A 17990-nucleotide genomic window follows, 5' to 3' on the forward strand; every position below is an offset into this window, starting at 1 on the left:
GAAAGGTTAAAGGGGAGGTAATATCTATCCTTAAATGTTAATCCGTATTGACTATAACTCTCAATGACCATGAATTGGAAATTGATACGGGAAGGAACTATAGAATATATGAACTATCATAGAAAGATTTTTTTATGAATTGAAGAAGAAGAAGAAGAAGAAGGTCAGACCACCGTTCCACCACCATTTCATAGTGGTTCTACAAATTGAAGGAACAGAGTGAGGGAGAGAGATGGAGAGAGAGAGAGAGAGAGAGAGAGAGAGAGAGAATGAGATGGAGAGTTGTCGGTCGTATTCGCTGACAGTGAGGTAACGGGATGAAAGGGCCACTGGCAGGCTAAAAGGAGGTGGCGGGAGGCTGAGCTATTACCGATGAGGATGAACAATGAGGATTTTTCATTAATTAGTATGTCCTTATTCGTCAATTTATAAGGGTAGGTTTGAAAACCGAAAAAGCTGACCACATCGACCGAACCAACTCGAACCAAATCGAAAAAGTTAGTTTTTGACCAAAAAATCGAACCGAACCGACCATCCTTTAAGTTCGGTTCGATTTTGATATTTAGAAAACCGCATGAACCGAACCGATGGCTTAGTGCAAACTGTAAAACGACGCCGTTTTGGTGGCTCATTTGTTTTCCGCTTGGGTCCTTTCCCCATCTTCCAAACCCTCTCATTCTTCACTCTTCAGTTTCACTCTCACCTACTCTCAGCCCCACACTCTCCCTCTCTCATTCTCTCTTGCTGCGATCCGCCGCCACCTTCGACCGCTCAGTCTCGCCGCCTTAGTCCTGCGACTGTCGGTTGCTTGTGACCCACCCCTACTCGTTTCAGTTTCACTCTCACCCTCTCATTCTCTCAGCCCGACACTCTCCCTTTCTCATTCTTTCTCACTGCGATCAGCCACCACCTTCGACTGCCTCAGTCTTGTGACCGTCGCTCGCTTGCGATCCACCCCTACTCGTTTTAGTTTCACTCTCACCTTCTCATTCTCTCAGCCCGACAATCTCCCTCACTAATTCTCTCTCGCTGCGAGCCTCCGTATGCGACCGTTGGTTGCCTCACTACCTCAATCTTGCGACCCACCCCTATTTCTCTCCTTCTTCCTCTCAAAATCAGGTATTATTTTGAAAGTTTGAAACCTAGGTCCCTAACTGAAATTATATTCAATTTTTTCAAGTTTCCATAGTGTTTTGTTATTAATCAATGTATTAGCATCTCTATTAATAAATATAATTATGGAATTGGTTCTTAGGGAGTTCATATTTGTTTTGACAAATCCACAACTGCAAGAACTCTTGGCTCAACAAAATAGAAAAAAAAAAATGCCCAAACCAATTGAATTGAACCGATAAGAGTCGGTTTGGTTGTAAATCCTTGAACTGGTGGAATTAAACCGATTCTTTGTATTCGATTCAGTCTGCGATTCAGCCCTAAAACCGAACCGAACCAAACCAAACCCACCCCTATTAATTTTCATTAAGTAAAATATGAAATTACATTTTTATTAAAGTGTTTGGGCTATTATTAAATTAGTTTGAGCTAAATAACGGTACCCAAGAAAGTAGTGTATGGGCGTTAAAGAGGTTTTCCCTTTTAACAATATACTAAAGCCCACAAGTCGATAGCCCACACCAACCCCAGCCCTAGTCCCCGAAGGCCCATGCGCGCAACCCCATGGCCCCACCCCTGGCATTTATCCGTTAACCCATTTCAGTCTTCTTTTTCGAACCTCTCTCAGTTTCTTTCTGATTTTCTGCTCTCTTTTTGTTCGAATCTTCCACTTCTTTTTCTAATCTACCCTTTCCCAGCTTCCTGTAAGTTCTGTAACCCAGGTATTTCTAACCTTTTCGATTTGTTTAATTTCTGATTTTTTTTTTTCTAATTTAGGGTTTAAGTTCAGATTTTTTGTTTGGTTCGTAATTTAGGGTTTGATTTAGTACTACTGCTATTGTTGTTTTTGTTATTAATTTAGGATTTCTGCTATTATTGCTATTAATTTAGGCATTCTACTTAAATACTTTTGAATATCTCCGCACCCCAGCCCCTAAAAATTACAAATTCAGGAAGTTTAATTTTTTGGTGTTATCATGAATTTTTCCCCCGTACGCGGGTATTGTTGTCTCTGAAATCTCTCTCTGTCTCTCTCTCTCATTCTCTCTCTTGCAGAAAATTTTGTTGTTTACCAATCTTGCAGAGAAGATATGTCCAGTGGCCCTGGTCTTGAGTCACTTGTTGATCGTATGGAAATTCTTGACTACCCATTTCTATATTATTGCTTATGTCTTATGCATGAATTGGGAAAGTTTTCATATTGCTCATTGAGGCATTATGTTGTTAGCATTTTAAATTTTGGACTCTCTGTGTGTCTCTGACTGTTTGAATCATTTCTATGTGCAGAAACAATTTCCGTTATCACAAATGATGGACGTAATATTGTGGTATATTATACACTAACACGCCAATGCACCTCTTATATCTTATTAACCAAATTAGTTTTATCAACAATTTTTGTTTCTAATTCAGGGAGTCTTGAAAGGCTTTGATCAGGCTACTAATATCATTCTGGATGAATCTCATGAACGTGTTTTCTCTACAAAGGTTTGCATCTTGACTGTTACAAGCTTCCAAGTTCCAACTGCATCTTTATTTACTCTTATGGAATGAGTAATTGGAAAAGAAGATTGGGATTTTGGAAGCCGTCTTACTCTTACTTATGGCAGTTGGAATTATCCTCAGTTTTCCCAATTTCCCCAATCAAATGACAAAGGGAGCATTTATTATTTTCCTCAGAACATTTCAGATTTTCAAGTATTGAATGACTTGTCTGGGTTTCTTTTCTACTATCTGATACTGTGCTCATTTGGGTTTACATATGGTTTTTGAAGTAGCATATACAAAACCTATACCACTATACTTGTTTTATTGTCCCATTGGCACTGGGTTAACTTCTTGTACATTCTGACTGGCAGGAGGGTGTTCAGCAACTCGTGTTGGGGTTGTATATAATCAGGGGTGACAACATGTAAGTGTGAAAACCTTATTTTATTTACATTAGTGATTAGTTTCCCATGATTTTGGGAAAGTGGGATTACGCTATACAGGTTACAGATTTTCTTGTACTTTCAATTGTTGCAGAAGCATTGTTGGGGAGTTAGATGCAGATCTTGATTCTAGTCTTGACTGGTCGAAAATGAGAGCTTATCCCCTCAAGCCTGTCATCCATTGATTGAGCCTGAAGTGAAAGCCATAGAGCGTAGTAGACTTGATGGGTTATGAACTACCAAAGAAATGTCGTAGCATATGGGCCTGTAATGTTGAAATTCGGGTTTGTTTTGTTCATGGATAATAGCTTTTAACAGTGTTGGATTGTTCTGTCTACGTGTGATGCTGACCAAAGAACTGGTGAAATTTTCCTAATCTTAACATTTAATTTCCTTAAAACACTGATGTAATCATGTAACAAAGCAGAATTAACAATTTATCAGCAAAAATCTAACAATGAGCGCAGGTTTTAGATTCCTTGACAGTGATATATATTTTTTGATATCTAAATGATTTCATTTGCAACCACCTGCATTGCTGAATTGACCTCTTTCTAAATATGTTTTCCTAAACTTCCCACTTTGTCCTTGAATAAGATGAAACCAAAAAAAAAAAAAATATATGTATATATATATATACAGGAAGCTTCAGTTACGGGATCCCGCATCCCAGCCTATTTGCGGGACTTGATTGCTGGCCGTTGGATCTCTTTTAATGAGATCCAACAGTGGATATTTTAACTCTCTCATAACCCACTTAACCCATCCCCCAACAACCCGTGTAAGTGTAGCTACAGAGAAAACCCACACCTGAAGAAGAACAGAGAACCCACCCTTGCGCCCACGACCCAGCAACCGACCACCACCATCACCCAGCTCGCCGTCGACCCCCCCCCTTCCGACCTAAGCTTACCGGCGAACACACCAGGCGCCGGCCACCCTCCCGAGCTCACACTCTCCCCTCATTCTCTCTCTCGCCTCGTGTCTCTCTCTCTGCTCTCCCCCACTGGAAAGCATACATCTTTACAGAGACTCAGATCTAATTGAGAATGAATTTCAGAATCCACGGTTGTTTGCTTCTTTAATCCTAACCCTGAATCATATACATCCATCCACACTATCCAAATTTGACCACATTGATGGATTCCTTCATCTAACTAAACCATATTTCACAGCCTTGGCTTTCATATAATCCCACATGAAAAGAAGATACTTTCCTCTGCAATAAATCTGCCACAAACGCACAACCAAAAGTAAGAGGCAGCTAATGGCCTAAAAAAGCAAAGAATAAACCCATGAAAAAGAAAAAGGAACACTGGAAAGCATACATCTTTACAGAGACTCAGATCTAATTGAGAATGAATTTCAGAATTACAACAAATAATGTCAAAAGGGTATTGTTTTTTCATAGAGAGAAGGCCAAATTCAAGCAGATCAGGCCATGGCAGTGAAATTAGGAAGGGGGTATACAACATCTGGAGCAATGGGGTCACAGAGAAATGCGGAAAGTGTCACAGCGTGCATAAACGGTTATGGTTAGAGGTTGGTTTTGATTACCCACGAACAGCCTAAGACAATTGAAAGACTGGGAGAGTGATGAGGGTGTAGGGTAAGTGTCCTTTTAATTTTCTCCTGGTCCCTCTCACGAGAGTGCCATGGTCGGTTGGGCTGGAAATTGGAAATGGGTCAACTCCAAGACAACCCCACTCTGCTCACTTCACTTCTTCTCTCACAACTCCTTTTCATGAAAGTGATTACAAAACTTGCAAAAACAACCTCTTTCTCTCTCCCACAGTCCCACTCTCCAACTTTTCCAGAAAATAAAAAATATAAATATCAACTAATATACATAGTTACAGGAAGCTTCAGTTAGGCGCCTGGTGTATTCGCCGGTAAGCTTAGGTCGGAAGGGGGGGGGGTCGACGGCGAGCTGGGTGATGGTGGTGGTCGGTTGCTGGGTCGTGGGCGCAAGGGTGGGTTTTCTTCTTCAGGTGTGGGTTTTCTCTGTTGGGGGATGGGTTAAGTGGGTTATGCGGGTTAGAGAGAGTCAATCAAGTCCCACTGTTGGATCTCTTTTAATGAGATCCAACGGCCAGCAACCAAGTCCCGCAAATAGGCTGGATGCGGGATCCTGTAACTGAAGCCTCCTGTATATATATATATGCCAAAGTCCAAACAGCCCACCCCCACCCAGCAGGGCAGCAAACACCAACCCGCGCCACCCACTTCCTTGATACTGGTGGCACCTCCTCCCCCTCTCTCTCATGTCCCCTCCCTTCCTCCCTCCCTCCCTAAACCATTCCTATAAGATTCGTCACTACAAAAAGGATAATGGATAATGGTAACCCCACCATTAACCACTTAGGCAGCTCACCCTAGATATATATATAGAAAGAGATGTTGATATTTTTTATGATGAATAAATTAATTGATTCCTTATCTTTCGAAAAAAAAAAGGAAAAAGAAAAAGGAAATATGAGCATTACGCATTGAAAATAATGTGTGTATAATGAAAATTACAAACAAAAGATGGCCCGGTAAGTCTAATCCTTGCAATTTTTCTCCACTTGTTCTTGTCGTCTAGTTAAACATATCTGGAAGCCATTCACTAAACGAGCGGAGGGAAAGAATGACATCTTATCTTCTTTAAGTTGAGTCCATCTGCTTGATTGCAAAACCCATATATAAGATTTAAATGGGCAGTGTTTACTAATGTTTTGATGATAATGTAAGATCAGAAAGAAAATCAGAAGAAGTACCATATATGTATAGTACTGGATTAATCTTTTCAGCTGAAAACTATTTTTGATTTTTGTCTTTTGTAATACTGTGGTTAATTTCTCAAACTTTAATATATAACTGAAATTCATGTATGTTCTTAGGATTACCTATATGTTGTGACAAAGTAATGGAGGAAAAGGGCAATCTGAAGGCGAGCCAACTCAGCTCCTGGACAGAATCTGGCTCCTCCCCCAAAGGGTGCGAAAAATGGGCTACTTCTCCAATTTCTTTTCTCCTAATTAATTCATAGTTGAATACAAACATGCAGTAATTCGTTAATTAATGCATGAAAACATCATTAATTAACCTTTCTTAATTAAGAAGATTCTAATACATTATTAGAGACAAAACCTGATTTTCAATGTCCATCCAGCTCCATGGGTTGAAGGTGAGGGCTTCATTGTACACACTTTCATCCAAATGGACTGCTGAAACGAATGGAACAACAAAGCATCCTTTGGGAACGACATAGTCTACCCAAAAACATTAATAACAGAATTAATACGTACCCAAAAACATTATACATATAAAATTAATTTTATGGATTCTTAATTAAGTACATGATTAAATAGACGCGCACATGTACTCTCACCCATAAATCAGTTTGATTAGCCTCTTATTGGCCTATTTATTGCTCATTCAGAAAAAAGAATATCAATATTTTACAGTTTTATAAAGAATAAAATACCAACTTACAATTTTTTCTTTTACAGTTTCTTAACGTTATATTTTAGTCTTGAAAAATGCAGTTATTTTTATTAACTGTTCTTTTCAGAAAAGGATATTTTGGGTTGTTTAAGTTTTGAGGAAGCCTTGACTATGTCAACCAAATAAGCTTTCCTTTATTTCTGTATAATAGTAAAGATATAGATGATAGTATGATACCAATTATTAGTCTTAAGAAATTGAGAGTATGAAATTATAGATCCATGTTTAGTCATACATGCATGCATGCATACTTACAAACAGATCAAATTTTTAACATAAAATTAAGGCATAAATTCAATTTAGACACATAACTATATAAGCTATTTCAACGGGGTCCATGAACTTTAAAATATTTCAAATAAACACCCGATCTATTATCTAAATTGAAAAATGAATTTATGTCCATTGATTCGTTGAGAGATAAGTTAAATGACAGCTTGGCTTTTGCTGACCGGGATTACGAGGCGCTATCTCAACAAACATTTCTCGTCAAATGAGCGACACGAGCCCACAATTTAATAATAATAGAGAGAGAGTTTGTGGGCCCGTGTCAGGGGTTAGGTGGACCCGTGTCACTCATTTCCCGCCAAATGAGCGACACAAGTCCACCTAACCCCTGACACGGGTCCACAAACTCATCATCTCTTTCTCGCTCGTTGAACACAAGTGAAAGATTTATATTACGATTCCCCCAAGTCGAAGTGTTTCATCGATGACCTGCACATATTGAAGATGGATAAGAATCTAATAAAACAAATTAAATAACATGCATCGATCGATCATGCTATCAATTGGATATTTAATTAAGGATCTTTTTAAGTGGAAAGAATAAACGCTTCAACAGTGTTGTTAAACAATGGCATTGCACATGCAAGTGGTTTCACGGTGTTTAAATATAGGCTTAATTGTGTTTTTACCACCCAAAGTTTACATTGATTCCCACTTTACAACCTAAAACTTTTTTTGTCCCACTTTACCACCTAAAGTTTACATTGATTTTCACTTTACCACCCAGAACTTTATTTGTCCCACTTTACCATCCAAAGTTTACATTGATTCCCACTTTACCACCCAAAACTATTTTTCGTGTCCCAATTAACCTTTTTCCGTCTATTCTGTCACTCTAGATTCATGGGGTAAAATAGGAATAAATGTAAACTTTGGGTGGTAAAGTGGGAATCAATGTAAACTTTGGGTGGTAAAGTGAGACAGATAAAGTTCTGGGTGGTAAAATGAGAATCAATGTAAACTTTGGGTGGTAAAGTAGAACAAATAAAATTATGGGTGGTAAAGTGAGAATCACCCCAAACTTTGGGTGGTAAAAACACAATTAAGCCTTAAATATAAACATGAGCAACCTTATTTTTCACCATTATCCTACCAAATGTTGAAAAAATTACTTAATGTTAATTTGGATATTTCCGTTCTTTATTGGTTAAGGAATTTAAGGTTACAATATATGAAATCATGGCATACGTACAGATCATATATAGTTAAATTTGCGTATAATTGTAACGTAAAAACTATTGCGTATGATTTGTTGATTAGGATGAAAGGACAAAATTAAGATCCATGCCGTACGTAGCAATACTTACACATTGAGTGAATGATATCGCCTTATAATCCTGCCATGTAAGCATTTCTTCTCCAACAGATTTGCTTCGGAGACTGCATGTCTTGTTCATCCTGTACATGTGACAAATTTGTTAGTATACGTACGACTGTCTTGTACATTTCTTCTACATTCTATAAGAAGTTAATAATTTGAGTTTTTTTTTTTGGCCGGGTGAATAATTTCAGTTTAATTAGGCCTTCAACTATTATATATAGTAGCTAAATATGAACTAGCATTTTTATATATACAAAACTTCAGGCTCCTTCTGTTGAGGTATACCTCAACTTATTTATGTTGAGGTATGACCTTGTTGGGCCCACACGAGTCGTTTTGTGGCGATCCGAACCGTTCGCAAGGATCATCTTCATTGATAGATCATCCTTGCAAAATATTAGTCAAATCCGAAATCATTTGTCTATCTAACTTTGATAAAACAAATGAACGGTTTCATCGAAAATATTTGGTTCGTCCATTTATTTGATCAAAGTTAGATAGGCAAATGATTTCTGATTTGATTAATTTTTTGCAAGGATGATCTATCAATGGAGATGTAAAAAATGAATGGTTCGGATTGACACAAAACGACTCGTGTGGGTCCCAATAGGGTATACCTCAACATAAATAAGTTGAGGTATACCTCAACAGAAGGAGCCTGTACAAAACTTATCTCTGTAAGATGTCTGCTCTTTAACTAAAGAACATATATGATTTTTTATTTATCCCAATTTTAGCGTGATTCAACATTTTAGGGTATGCATGTGGTTTTATATTTTAGGGTATTGAATCATTATTTAAAGTTATATTTTAAATCTTAACTCTCAAATTTTGGACGGTAACTAAAACTCGAGATTAAAACAAAAAATCTAACTAAGGATTGAGAACTCGAAATTATGAAAATTAAAACTGAGGAACTAGTCTCGATCAATTGATGATTTATATCAAAGGTCCATTGATTTTAGGTACTAAATTATAATGTTTTTTCATTTCAACTACTAAAACATTTATGTCATTTCAGTTTAGGTACTAAATTTCAGTTTAGGTACCAACTTTAAAAAACATAATTATATCGAACTGTAACTGTCTAACAGTCATAACTTTTTTATTGATTTATTGTTTTTTCAATATTTGCAAGGCTTAAACTTTAATATTTAGTCTTTGGGTTATAGGATTTCATCCCCCAACCTAAATCAAAAGTATGAAATCCTAAAAATTTTGATTTTTTATAAATTTTAAATAGTCACAACTGTGACTGTTCGACAATTACAACTGTAACTGTTCGACAGTCACAACTGTATGACAAACTGATTTGGTATTTAAACTAAAAAAAATAGTCACAACCAAAATGTTTTACTCTAGGTTAGTACCTAAACTAAAAAAAATTAGTGTCTTACTGCTTTATTAAAAAACTATTGATATTTGGTATTTAATTTTAATTTTCTATTATATCAAAAGGTGAATAAAAAGCTATAATATATTAATATATATATATACATATATATATTAATATGTATGTCCATTTTTTTAATTAAAGAACAGACGTGAGAGAAAAACTATATATATATTATTATTATTAGAAATATTAAGTGTGTTCATTAAACAATGTAATAATACATGCACTTGTCAATATTCTACTTGTTAAAAATAATGTATATTGAAGTTTAGAGTGAGTCTATATTTTAACGAGCAAAATACAACCAAATTATTTTGCAAACAAATTTAACATTATTACTAGATAGCTAGCTATTATGCGTACGTACGTACGTAGGCGCGTACCAGTAATTCTTCCATTGCTCTGGGATACTGAGTAAGAAAATATACTGCAAATAGCATCGTTTTAGCGGTTGCTTCATTCCCAGCAAACAGAAGATTGATAATGAAGTCTGCTACAGCTTCATCAGGTAAGTTTTCTTCCGCATCACCCAATAGTACGTCTTCCAAGCACGCAATTACCAACTTCCCTACTTGCACCTTCCTCTCTAGATCTGTGGTTTTTCATTAGCCTATTTATCTTGCTTGTGATTTTTTTCCTTGCCTGCAGTACTCAAATTACTATTAACTAGTTAGGCACATAATGTACACATTCATTAATTATATATATACAATTCGATCTTATTTTTCTTATTAATTATTTTATAAAAAAACATATATACACATGTACGTACCTTAATTCATCGCGGTGTGATAAGCACAACCTGGCAAGTTGATTGGAAGAGACAGACAACCATCAACAAAGTCGGAGAACAATTGAGCCATCTCATTGATCTCTGACTCACTATAGACACTCCCAATAGTTGATTAACCATTAGATTTATAGCAACCTGGTGACATATTTAATCAAATAATTCAATTTTATATAATTAAGATGATGGGATGGTCGAACCATCATCGAGGATGATGGGATAAATATATCGATAATTAATACTTGCCTTTCTACAAACATCCTGGAGAAGTATTACATGATTGCTTTGGAAATTGCTCAAAGTTTGAGTCATAACCATTTGAATATCCTCCAAGAAATGAGACTTGAGCTTCTCTAGACGCATCATATTGGAGGCGATTCGGTGGAGTTTCCTTTGTTGCTCTCCATGCACCGTGATCACACCATTTTTCCCTACCAAATCTTTGAAAGATTTTGGATAACTAGACTGGAACAATTTCCCTTCATTTTGCATTACAAACCGGTTAAAGCTTGGGTCTGCTGATACCACAGACCATTTTCCAAACAGACTGCGCGCATGAGAATATCTTCCCAAACCTGCATGTACGTTCAAATTAATTAGTCCATCATATTGATCGAAATTATATATATATCAACCATATAACTATAAATTTTAGATTGGTTAATTATATATATATGTCCAATTAGTTAATTAAAATTCAAGTTCCTACATTAGTTAATGAGCAAAACCAAATTAATGACATATATTTAATTTGTTTGTGAGAGTGATCGAAATTTCTAATTAATTTTGCATTTGATATATATATATATATTAATGATCTTTTAATCATAATTTGTGTACATTTGTTTATATCAAATCTATAAGTAAGTAACGACCAACGTACGTAGCTATTAGTATATATATGCAGTGCATACCTTTTGACCTGCTGTTCAACAAATTGAGGGGGATGGGAACTTGCAACAGCATTGTACCAATTGAAGCTGTCACCAACTATCGGCCAACCTCTTCTCCCTGGTGGCGACAATTTGTGTGTGCTTCTAAATGCAACATTGTTATTTTTCTTTAGGATAAATAATTTTGCAAGAAAAAAAGTAACTTGAATGTTAATATATCGCTAACGTACATCAACATATATACAAAATTAAAATTATAAAATAACAGCACGTAAATAACTAATAATATAATTGCGCGCTGATCGAGTAGGCTAGGCATCATTGACCAAAGTATTGAAGATAGTAGAGCCACGTCGAGTTGCATAAGTTATTAATTCTTGCAGATCGATTATTTACAAGTAATTATAATGCCATCATATATATAGCACGCATCGTCAATCTTCTAATAATTAATTATCAATTCCTTGAAAAAGTCACTACCCATTCTGCCCCATCTGTAATTAATATTTAAGAATACTGCTTGCGATCCTTACATCCAATGGTTTTTTATTTTATATTTTATTTTGTCAAGGTGTATATGTAAGGACTAAGGAGTTATTCTTCCTTACTAGCAAAGAAGATAAAAAAAAATTATTGTACATGTTTGAGACTGTAATTTACTGATCATAAACAACGTAAACAACTATATATATATATATTCAGAATTAGTTTCGAAAAATTCTTAGCATATAGTATATATTAACCTTTTAACACGTGCACTGATTAAGATGATTTTTTTTTTTAATTGCACAATTGAAATTATTTTTTATTAATAGAAACAAAATCGAAAAAGAAAAGTAATTAATGATCAAAGAGAGAAGAGTGAGATGAAAAGAGGGAGAGACGCGAGGATTGAGAGAGTGGTGGGTAACATCATAAAACTGTAGTTAGTGGGTGAAATTAGTTTTTTTTAAATGACTTTATTCTTTCCTCCTGGCTCCTTCTTAATAAAGTTTGGCGTTCTTTGAATAATTTGTTTAACAAAGGGTATTCTATTTTACCAAAAAAAATAAAGGGTAGATAAACTCAATTTTAGTAAGGGAAAAATTATCAAAAAAGACTTAAACTTTGACCCTTATATCAATTCTGGATATGAATTATAGGTTGTACTAATTTGCTCCCTCAACTTTACTTTTGACACCAATATATCACTTTTGTCAACTCAGTTTGCAAATTTCATCCAAAATTAATCACATATTAGGTATGTGATCACTTTTTGAATTCATCATACTACTTGTAATAGAAGAACATAGATATCAAACGATTCACATAGATCACCGTTTTTTGAATGAAAAATGTAATTAGACTAATAGAAGGGGCAAATTGACTTCAAAATTAAAGTTCAAAGGGCATATTGATACAACTCATAATACGTATCCTAAATTAATTCAGGAGTCAAAATTTAAGTTTTTTTTGAAAACTTTTCCCTTTTAGTAAAGCTTAAGTGTGAGACTTGAATTTATAATACAATAATGCTACATTTACCACGATTTCATATCAACTTATGTGGCATCTTAACAGTACTATCTCTCTCATAAGTTTGAGGTAGCTTTTTGGAGGAGAGAAAGACACTTAATTAATTGGTACAAAAATTAAAGGGTTTGATTATAACCAATTAACTAACTATTTGGTACTTTCTCCAATTTATTGTATTTTTGGACCCAAAAAAAAAAAATCTAAATTCGAATTTTTCCTTTCATATATAAGAGTTCCTGATCATTATACTCCAGAATAAGCCTTAATGGGTGCGTCCTAAGTTTCAAACCAACTGAATATAGCTAGCTAGCTTCAACTGCAAATTGCGAAAGCATGAATCCAGGGGAGTGGTCTTCAAGTTGAAGAGATCCTCAGTAGAAAATCTTAACACAAGTTTGACTTGCTCTGTTTATGTGTATATTTTATTCGAAAAACCTTTAAGTCTTTAACACATTTGAGGGGACCCAATTAAGCACAATCCCCCCTGAGTTGTAAGCTCGAGACTGAGTTTGTTTGGCCCGTTATAATAGAAAATGATGGGGTTATCAATTAACTTTAAGCAACTAAAAAAAATAAAGTTTTATGACTGTTTTAACCTTTGATTTGTGGTGAATGTTGTGGCTTTAGGTAGGAGTTGGGACAAATTTGTCACTTCAGATAAAAAGTAATCAAGATGTTGCATAATGGAGCCATGGTCCAATTAAAAATGCAAAGACAGTAGAACCCTAGTTTTTAGCCCTCCTTTCCAAGAATCAAGGCCCTAATTTTGTGCCATGATTTATCAATAGATATAAATAATAGAGGGGGTGGAATGGTTCTTAAATAGATAACAATTATATGGCAGCTAAAACCAGCCAAGCATGCATGGTTCCTTCAAGTGGCATGCACCCATTTCCCGTGCATTTCCCAGCTTACAACTACGATTGCCCAACTGCTTCGATCAAATGTTTGATATTTAAGGCCTGTTATAAAGAAAATTTTTAAGCAAGACAACAGTACGCGTGCATAGAAATTAAATTACCATTATCTTTTTCTAATTAATACTCTAAAATGAATCTATATTTCCACGAGGACCATGACTATGAATTTAGATTATTCATTTAAGTTTAAAACAAAACAAAAAAACGTATGACCTTAGACTGCTAATTAAACAAATCACATTTTTTTTTTTTTTCAGGGATTGCAAGAAAATTCAGGGTTTTTGTAAAGGACTTTATGAAGTTATTTTTGGAAATATTACGGAAGTTTTTCTTTTTTTATACAAAGAAATTCGAAGTTAAGATTTCTTTCAACTAGATAAAAAAGTATCATAGTTGTTGAATAGCCAAGTTGAAAAGGCCGTGAAATTGCCCACTCTATGCCTAAGTTCAATCCCCCCTCTTCCAACTCAAAAAACAAAAAAAGAGATAAAAGAAATACCATACCATCTACTAAAAGATCTTATTTATAGTATACTGCTATATATTACGCAGAAATAATCAATAGAGCAGTCTAAAGTCTAAACTTTGGATTGACAGACCAATTTTACATAAGGCCCAAAAAAAAAAAAAGCAACTGCCAGCCTGTCTATATAATGCGTATTTAGGCTGGCTAAAAAAAAAAAAAAATTGACCACAAAGAAAAGGCTGGCTCTTCTGGCCTTCGTGGGCCAAGAGAAGGCCCATGATTTGGGCATCGAAAATTCCAAATAGTAGGGTTGGAGCGAAGTCTGTCGGTTTTGGGTCGAATTGGGTCAAAGCTCACTCGACTGAGCCAAAGCCCGGCCGGATATCGTACCACGGACCTAATTAACCTAATTAACTGTAGAAAAACAGAATTTGCGATAAATAATTTCTAATTTTAAGAAAGAAAAGAAAAAGAAATAAGATGTGCAGGAAAAAGAAGGAATAAGAGGAAGAAAGAGCGAGAGTTCACCCGCAATCAAGATAAATCAAAAAGTCGGGAATCTGAACCAGAGCAGCAGTTTTCACATCAACGTAAGAGAGGGCAGTAGAGGAACATTAATATGTCAGTCTTACTTGTCAATTCTCCGTCATGTGCACTGGTGTGTAAGTCCGACCCTAAATCTCTCTTTCCTCTTCTTCACCTATTATTAATCTGATTATCCATTTTTTATGAATAATTGAAATTTTGGTAATAGTGGAAATCAAACAAGTTTGTAAATTACTCGGCACTACCAAAGGAGCTGAGTCCCAGTAGGAAAAGAGTGCGTTTGGGGTACAATAATGGGGTTACAGCGTTTTTCTTCAATCCCAGTGAAGAACGCATTGCTAGAGAAGCGCTTAAGGTACTTGTTACTGCTACTAGCACACCCACCATTTAAGGGGTTAATCTCTTGCGTAAGTCAATTCATAGATTACCCATGTAATAATTTCCATTAGTACACTACATATACTTAAATCTGAGTTCCCAAATCCCGTGTAATGATTTTATGATTAAATTCTTGATTTTGGTTGTTGGTCACTTCGTCTTCAAGTATGTGTTATTGATTTATCTAATACATTGCAAATTTATCCTGGCCTACCTTTTTCGTCATGCTGCCTGTTTGATTTCAAGATTTACTATATGATTTTGTTGTGAAGTTGGTCCTCGATGTTTTCTAAGAGATGAGATTTTTACCCGATTGAATAATTCTTGCATTTTGTTATTACAGTGGTTAATGCAAATGTGCTGTGTGGGTCGGACGAACAATCTGGACTATTATGGCCTTTGGACCTTCAAAATATCATTTTTGAAGTAACTAATCAATCATGGTTTGCTAAAATAACTGATACAAATTATAGAAAATTATGATTGTAGTTGCTTGCTCGCTTAAAATAAATGTGGAACTCACTCACCTTATGGCTTCATAATTTTTTTATACAACCAAGATACGTCTGCTATGCTAAGCCTCATTCATCTGAAGTTGTGCATCACTTCATATCTTGTTGAAAGAAGATTTGTCTTGCTGAAAGCAAGCTAAGTTGAGTAGCTAACTACATTTGTGCATTTTAATTCTTGATAATTTTTTTTCTTTCCATTTAAGCTTTTGCCATTAGGTATATACAGGCGTGGCAATGGGGGCTGTTCATTGAAATCATAGCGATATAATATTTTTATTTGAAGAAAAACACAATACATCTGCCTGAAGTAGACACCACTGAGTTACACTTTATATCTGCCTGGTTACTATTTGATTGTATTGTATTTTCATCTAAAAGCAAGTACTAACTCAATACTTGCTCTGTTGAAAGTAACTCTCTTCTGCTTTTGACATGTTTGTCATTAAATGAAGATGAAATCCATATTCAGTTCTTCTCCCATCTACTGTGTTTTCTATGATATGTGTGACTAGATAAAAGGATTTTCCCATGAGATCTAGCGTTCTTTGTTTTGTATGTAAATGATATTTATATTTATTTCCAACATTTTCTCTGTATATCTGGTCATGCAGGAGCCGGTTGCCTTCATGGGAGGGATGTTTGCTGGCCTTTTACGACTTGATTTGAATGAAGATCCACTCAAGGATTGGGTTTCAAGGACTGTGGAAGCCTCTGGGATTACAGAGGAAGAAATTGATGCTGATGGGTTGAAACCAGAAGAAGAAACCCCACAACAGATTGAGATTGATTAACATTTTATCTTCCTTTATTTGTGTACACTAGGCTCCCATGGTTGGTTGGTTAAGCATGTAAGCAAGATCCATTGAAATGCATTCTGCTGACAACTTTGTCAAATACTTTGGCGTGGTTGTGGATTCATTGTAAGTATTATTCTTAAGTATTTCATTATCACACTCCAGTAATCGAAGTTTTCTGCTCCGAATATCGGAGATCGAATATCACCGGTGTTGCTTGAACTTGCCATATGAGATTTCTACTTTAGGGTTTTGATTTCCCTTTCAATAGATGAAGATGGAAGTAGCTCTGATACCAACTGTTGGATTAGTTTCTAACACCTGCACTGCACTTTAACTCACAAGAGGATTGATTCTCACAATTAACAGATGCAGATAAGAGAGAAAGTAGAGATAAAAAAGAAAGAGTGCAGAGAGTAGAGAGTCTATCAAGTTTGATCCCACATATATTTTGATAGATTAGATATTTCCTTAGATTGTTTTCTAAGACAATTATACATCAAAGTGATCTCAGCCATCCATGTGACATCAAAGTAATTAATTAAAGCATTACAGTAAACTATTAGAAGTAGGCATTAACTTTTACACAAACTGCTTAATGTTTTCAAATTTGTCTCTTTCCTTCCTCGCTATTTAAGATGAGATGCATTATTTTCAAACGAAATCAGTGGGAACACCAAAAGTTTGACTAAGCTAAGGTCCAAAGGCGTTCATTTTAAAACTAGAATATACAAGATGAAGATGGAATCATCCTGCATATGAGCTACTTTGGTCACTTGTGTCTCAGAGTCTCGATATAATTATAAGTTAATAAGTCGTAGTCATAACAAGTGTAACAAAAGATTATCATAAGACTTTGAATAAGCTTATAGATGAACATCAAGGTTTGATCGTTTTCATGTGAATTGATTATGCGGGCAAAAGTTACTATATTCTTGTGTTTTCGTAAATATGAATTGATGTTTTAGAATGAGATATATGTCAAACTGATATTATTCAAGTGACAGTCAATGATATAAATGATTTCTTCATGTGAATATCTCACAAAATTAATTACATGGTTGAACAGTCAAAACTTTTCATCTATCACCGCATATACTGTAAGTAACAAAACTTATTCTAGTGGTGTCATTATTACTCTATCTATCCAAATGGATTTTAAAAACTGTAATTATTAGAAGGTTTTTAGCATATTTACAGAGAGCACTTGTAAAAAAAATCGTGATCGCCGGTAGTAGCCCAAAGCTGCCCACAATTCATTTATCTCCTGCCAAAAATAGGAAGTGAATAAAACTTATTGTTCTTGTAAGTCTCGAATTCATCCCGGCAAGAACCATACATGAATCATGATGTGTTATACTATGATTATATAACCATTATTTGTAGGAGTAAACTGTAGTAAATTAGTAATAGACCTTCAATTATTACCTGATTCTTAAGTTAGTTCCGCAATTGAATTTTTGAATAATATAGCCCTATTTCGACATGTGTCTAACTTTCATGATTTCATCTTTGCCATGAAGTCTGTTTCATTTTTTGTTTTGTTGAATTCTTCGGCCGGTTGCTTTTTACCATTCTGTCCTCTCATATAAAGATTCTCAGTTGTAACCTTTCCTTTTAAATGAAACATTTGTAGGA

The 17990-nt window shown here is 35.2% G+C and overlaps 2 protein-coding genes and 1 pseudogene across 3 annotated transcripts; 2 read left to right on the plus strand and 1 right to left on the minus strand.

Moving 5' to 3' along the window:
• Window positions 1–1722: 1722 nt before the first annotated feature.
• On the plus strand, window positions 1723–3379 carry LSM8 (Small nuclear ribonucleoprotein family protein). Of its 2 annotated transcripts, none has more exons than XM_086257594.1 (6): window positions 1723–1835; window positions 2170–2241; window positions 2401–2441; window positions 2527–2601; window positions 2973–3025; window positions 3139–3379. In XM_086257594.1, exons 2-6 carry the CDS (start codon window positions 2205–2207, stop codon window positions 3227–3229), a joined length of 297 nt encoding a protein of 98 aa, XP_086113720.1. In that variant the 5' UTR covers window positions 1723–1835; window positions 2170–2204; the 3' UTR covers window positions 3230–3379. The 2 variants fall into 2 exon arrangements, with proteins under 2 accessions (XP_086113720.1, XP_086113721.1); XM_086257595.1 differs by having other exon boundaries at window positions 1737–1817.
• Window positions 3380–5527: 2148 nt separating this feature from the next.
• On the minus strand, window positions 5528–11715 carry LOC147275484 (abietadienol/abietadienal oxidase-like; annotated as a pseudogene).
• Window positions 11716–14600: 2885 nt separating this feature from the next.
• LOC147275485 (UPF0426 protein At1g28150, chloroplastic) lies at window positions 14601–16556 on the plus strand. The gene is made up of 3 exons (XM_086227858.1): window positions 14601–14780; window positions 14877–15023; window positions 16170–16556. The coding sequence occupies exons 1-3, from the start codon at window positions 14742–14744 to the stop codon at window positions 16347–16349; spliced, it is 366 nt and encodes a 121-aa protein (XP_086083984.1). The 5' UTR covers window positions 14601–14741; the 3' UTR covers window positions 16350–16556.
• The last annotated feature ends 1434 nt before the right edge of the window (window positions 16557–17990 follow it).

The sequence above is a fragment of the Dryas octopetala genome, chromosome 9 (genome assembly GCF_963921425.1).
Source record: "Dryas octopetala chromosome 9, drDryOcto1.1, whole genome shotgun sequence".
In the NCBI taxonomy this organism is placed as follows: domain Eukaryota; kingdom Viridiplantae; phylum Streptophyta; class Magnoliopsida; order Rosales; family Rosaceae; genus Dryas; species Dryas octopetala.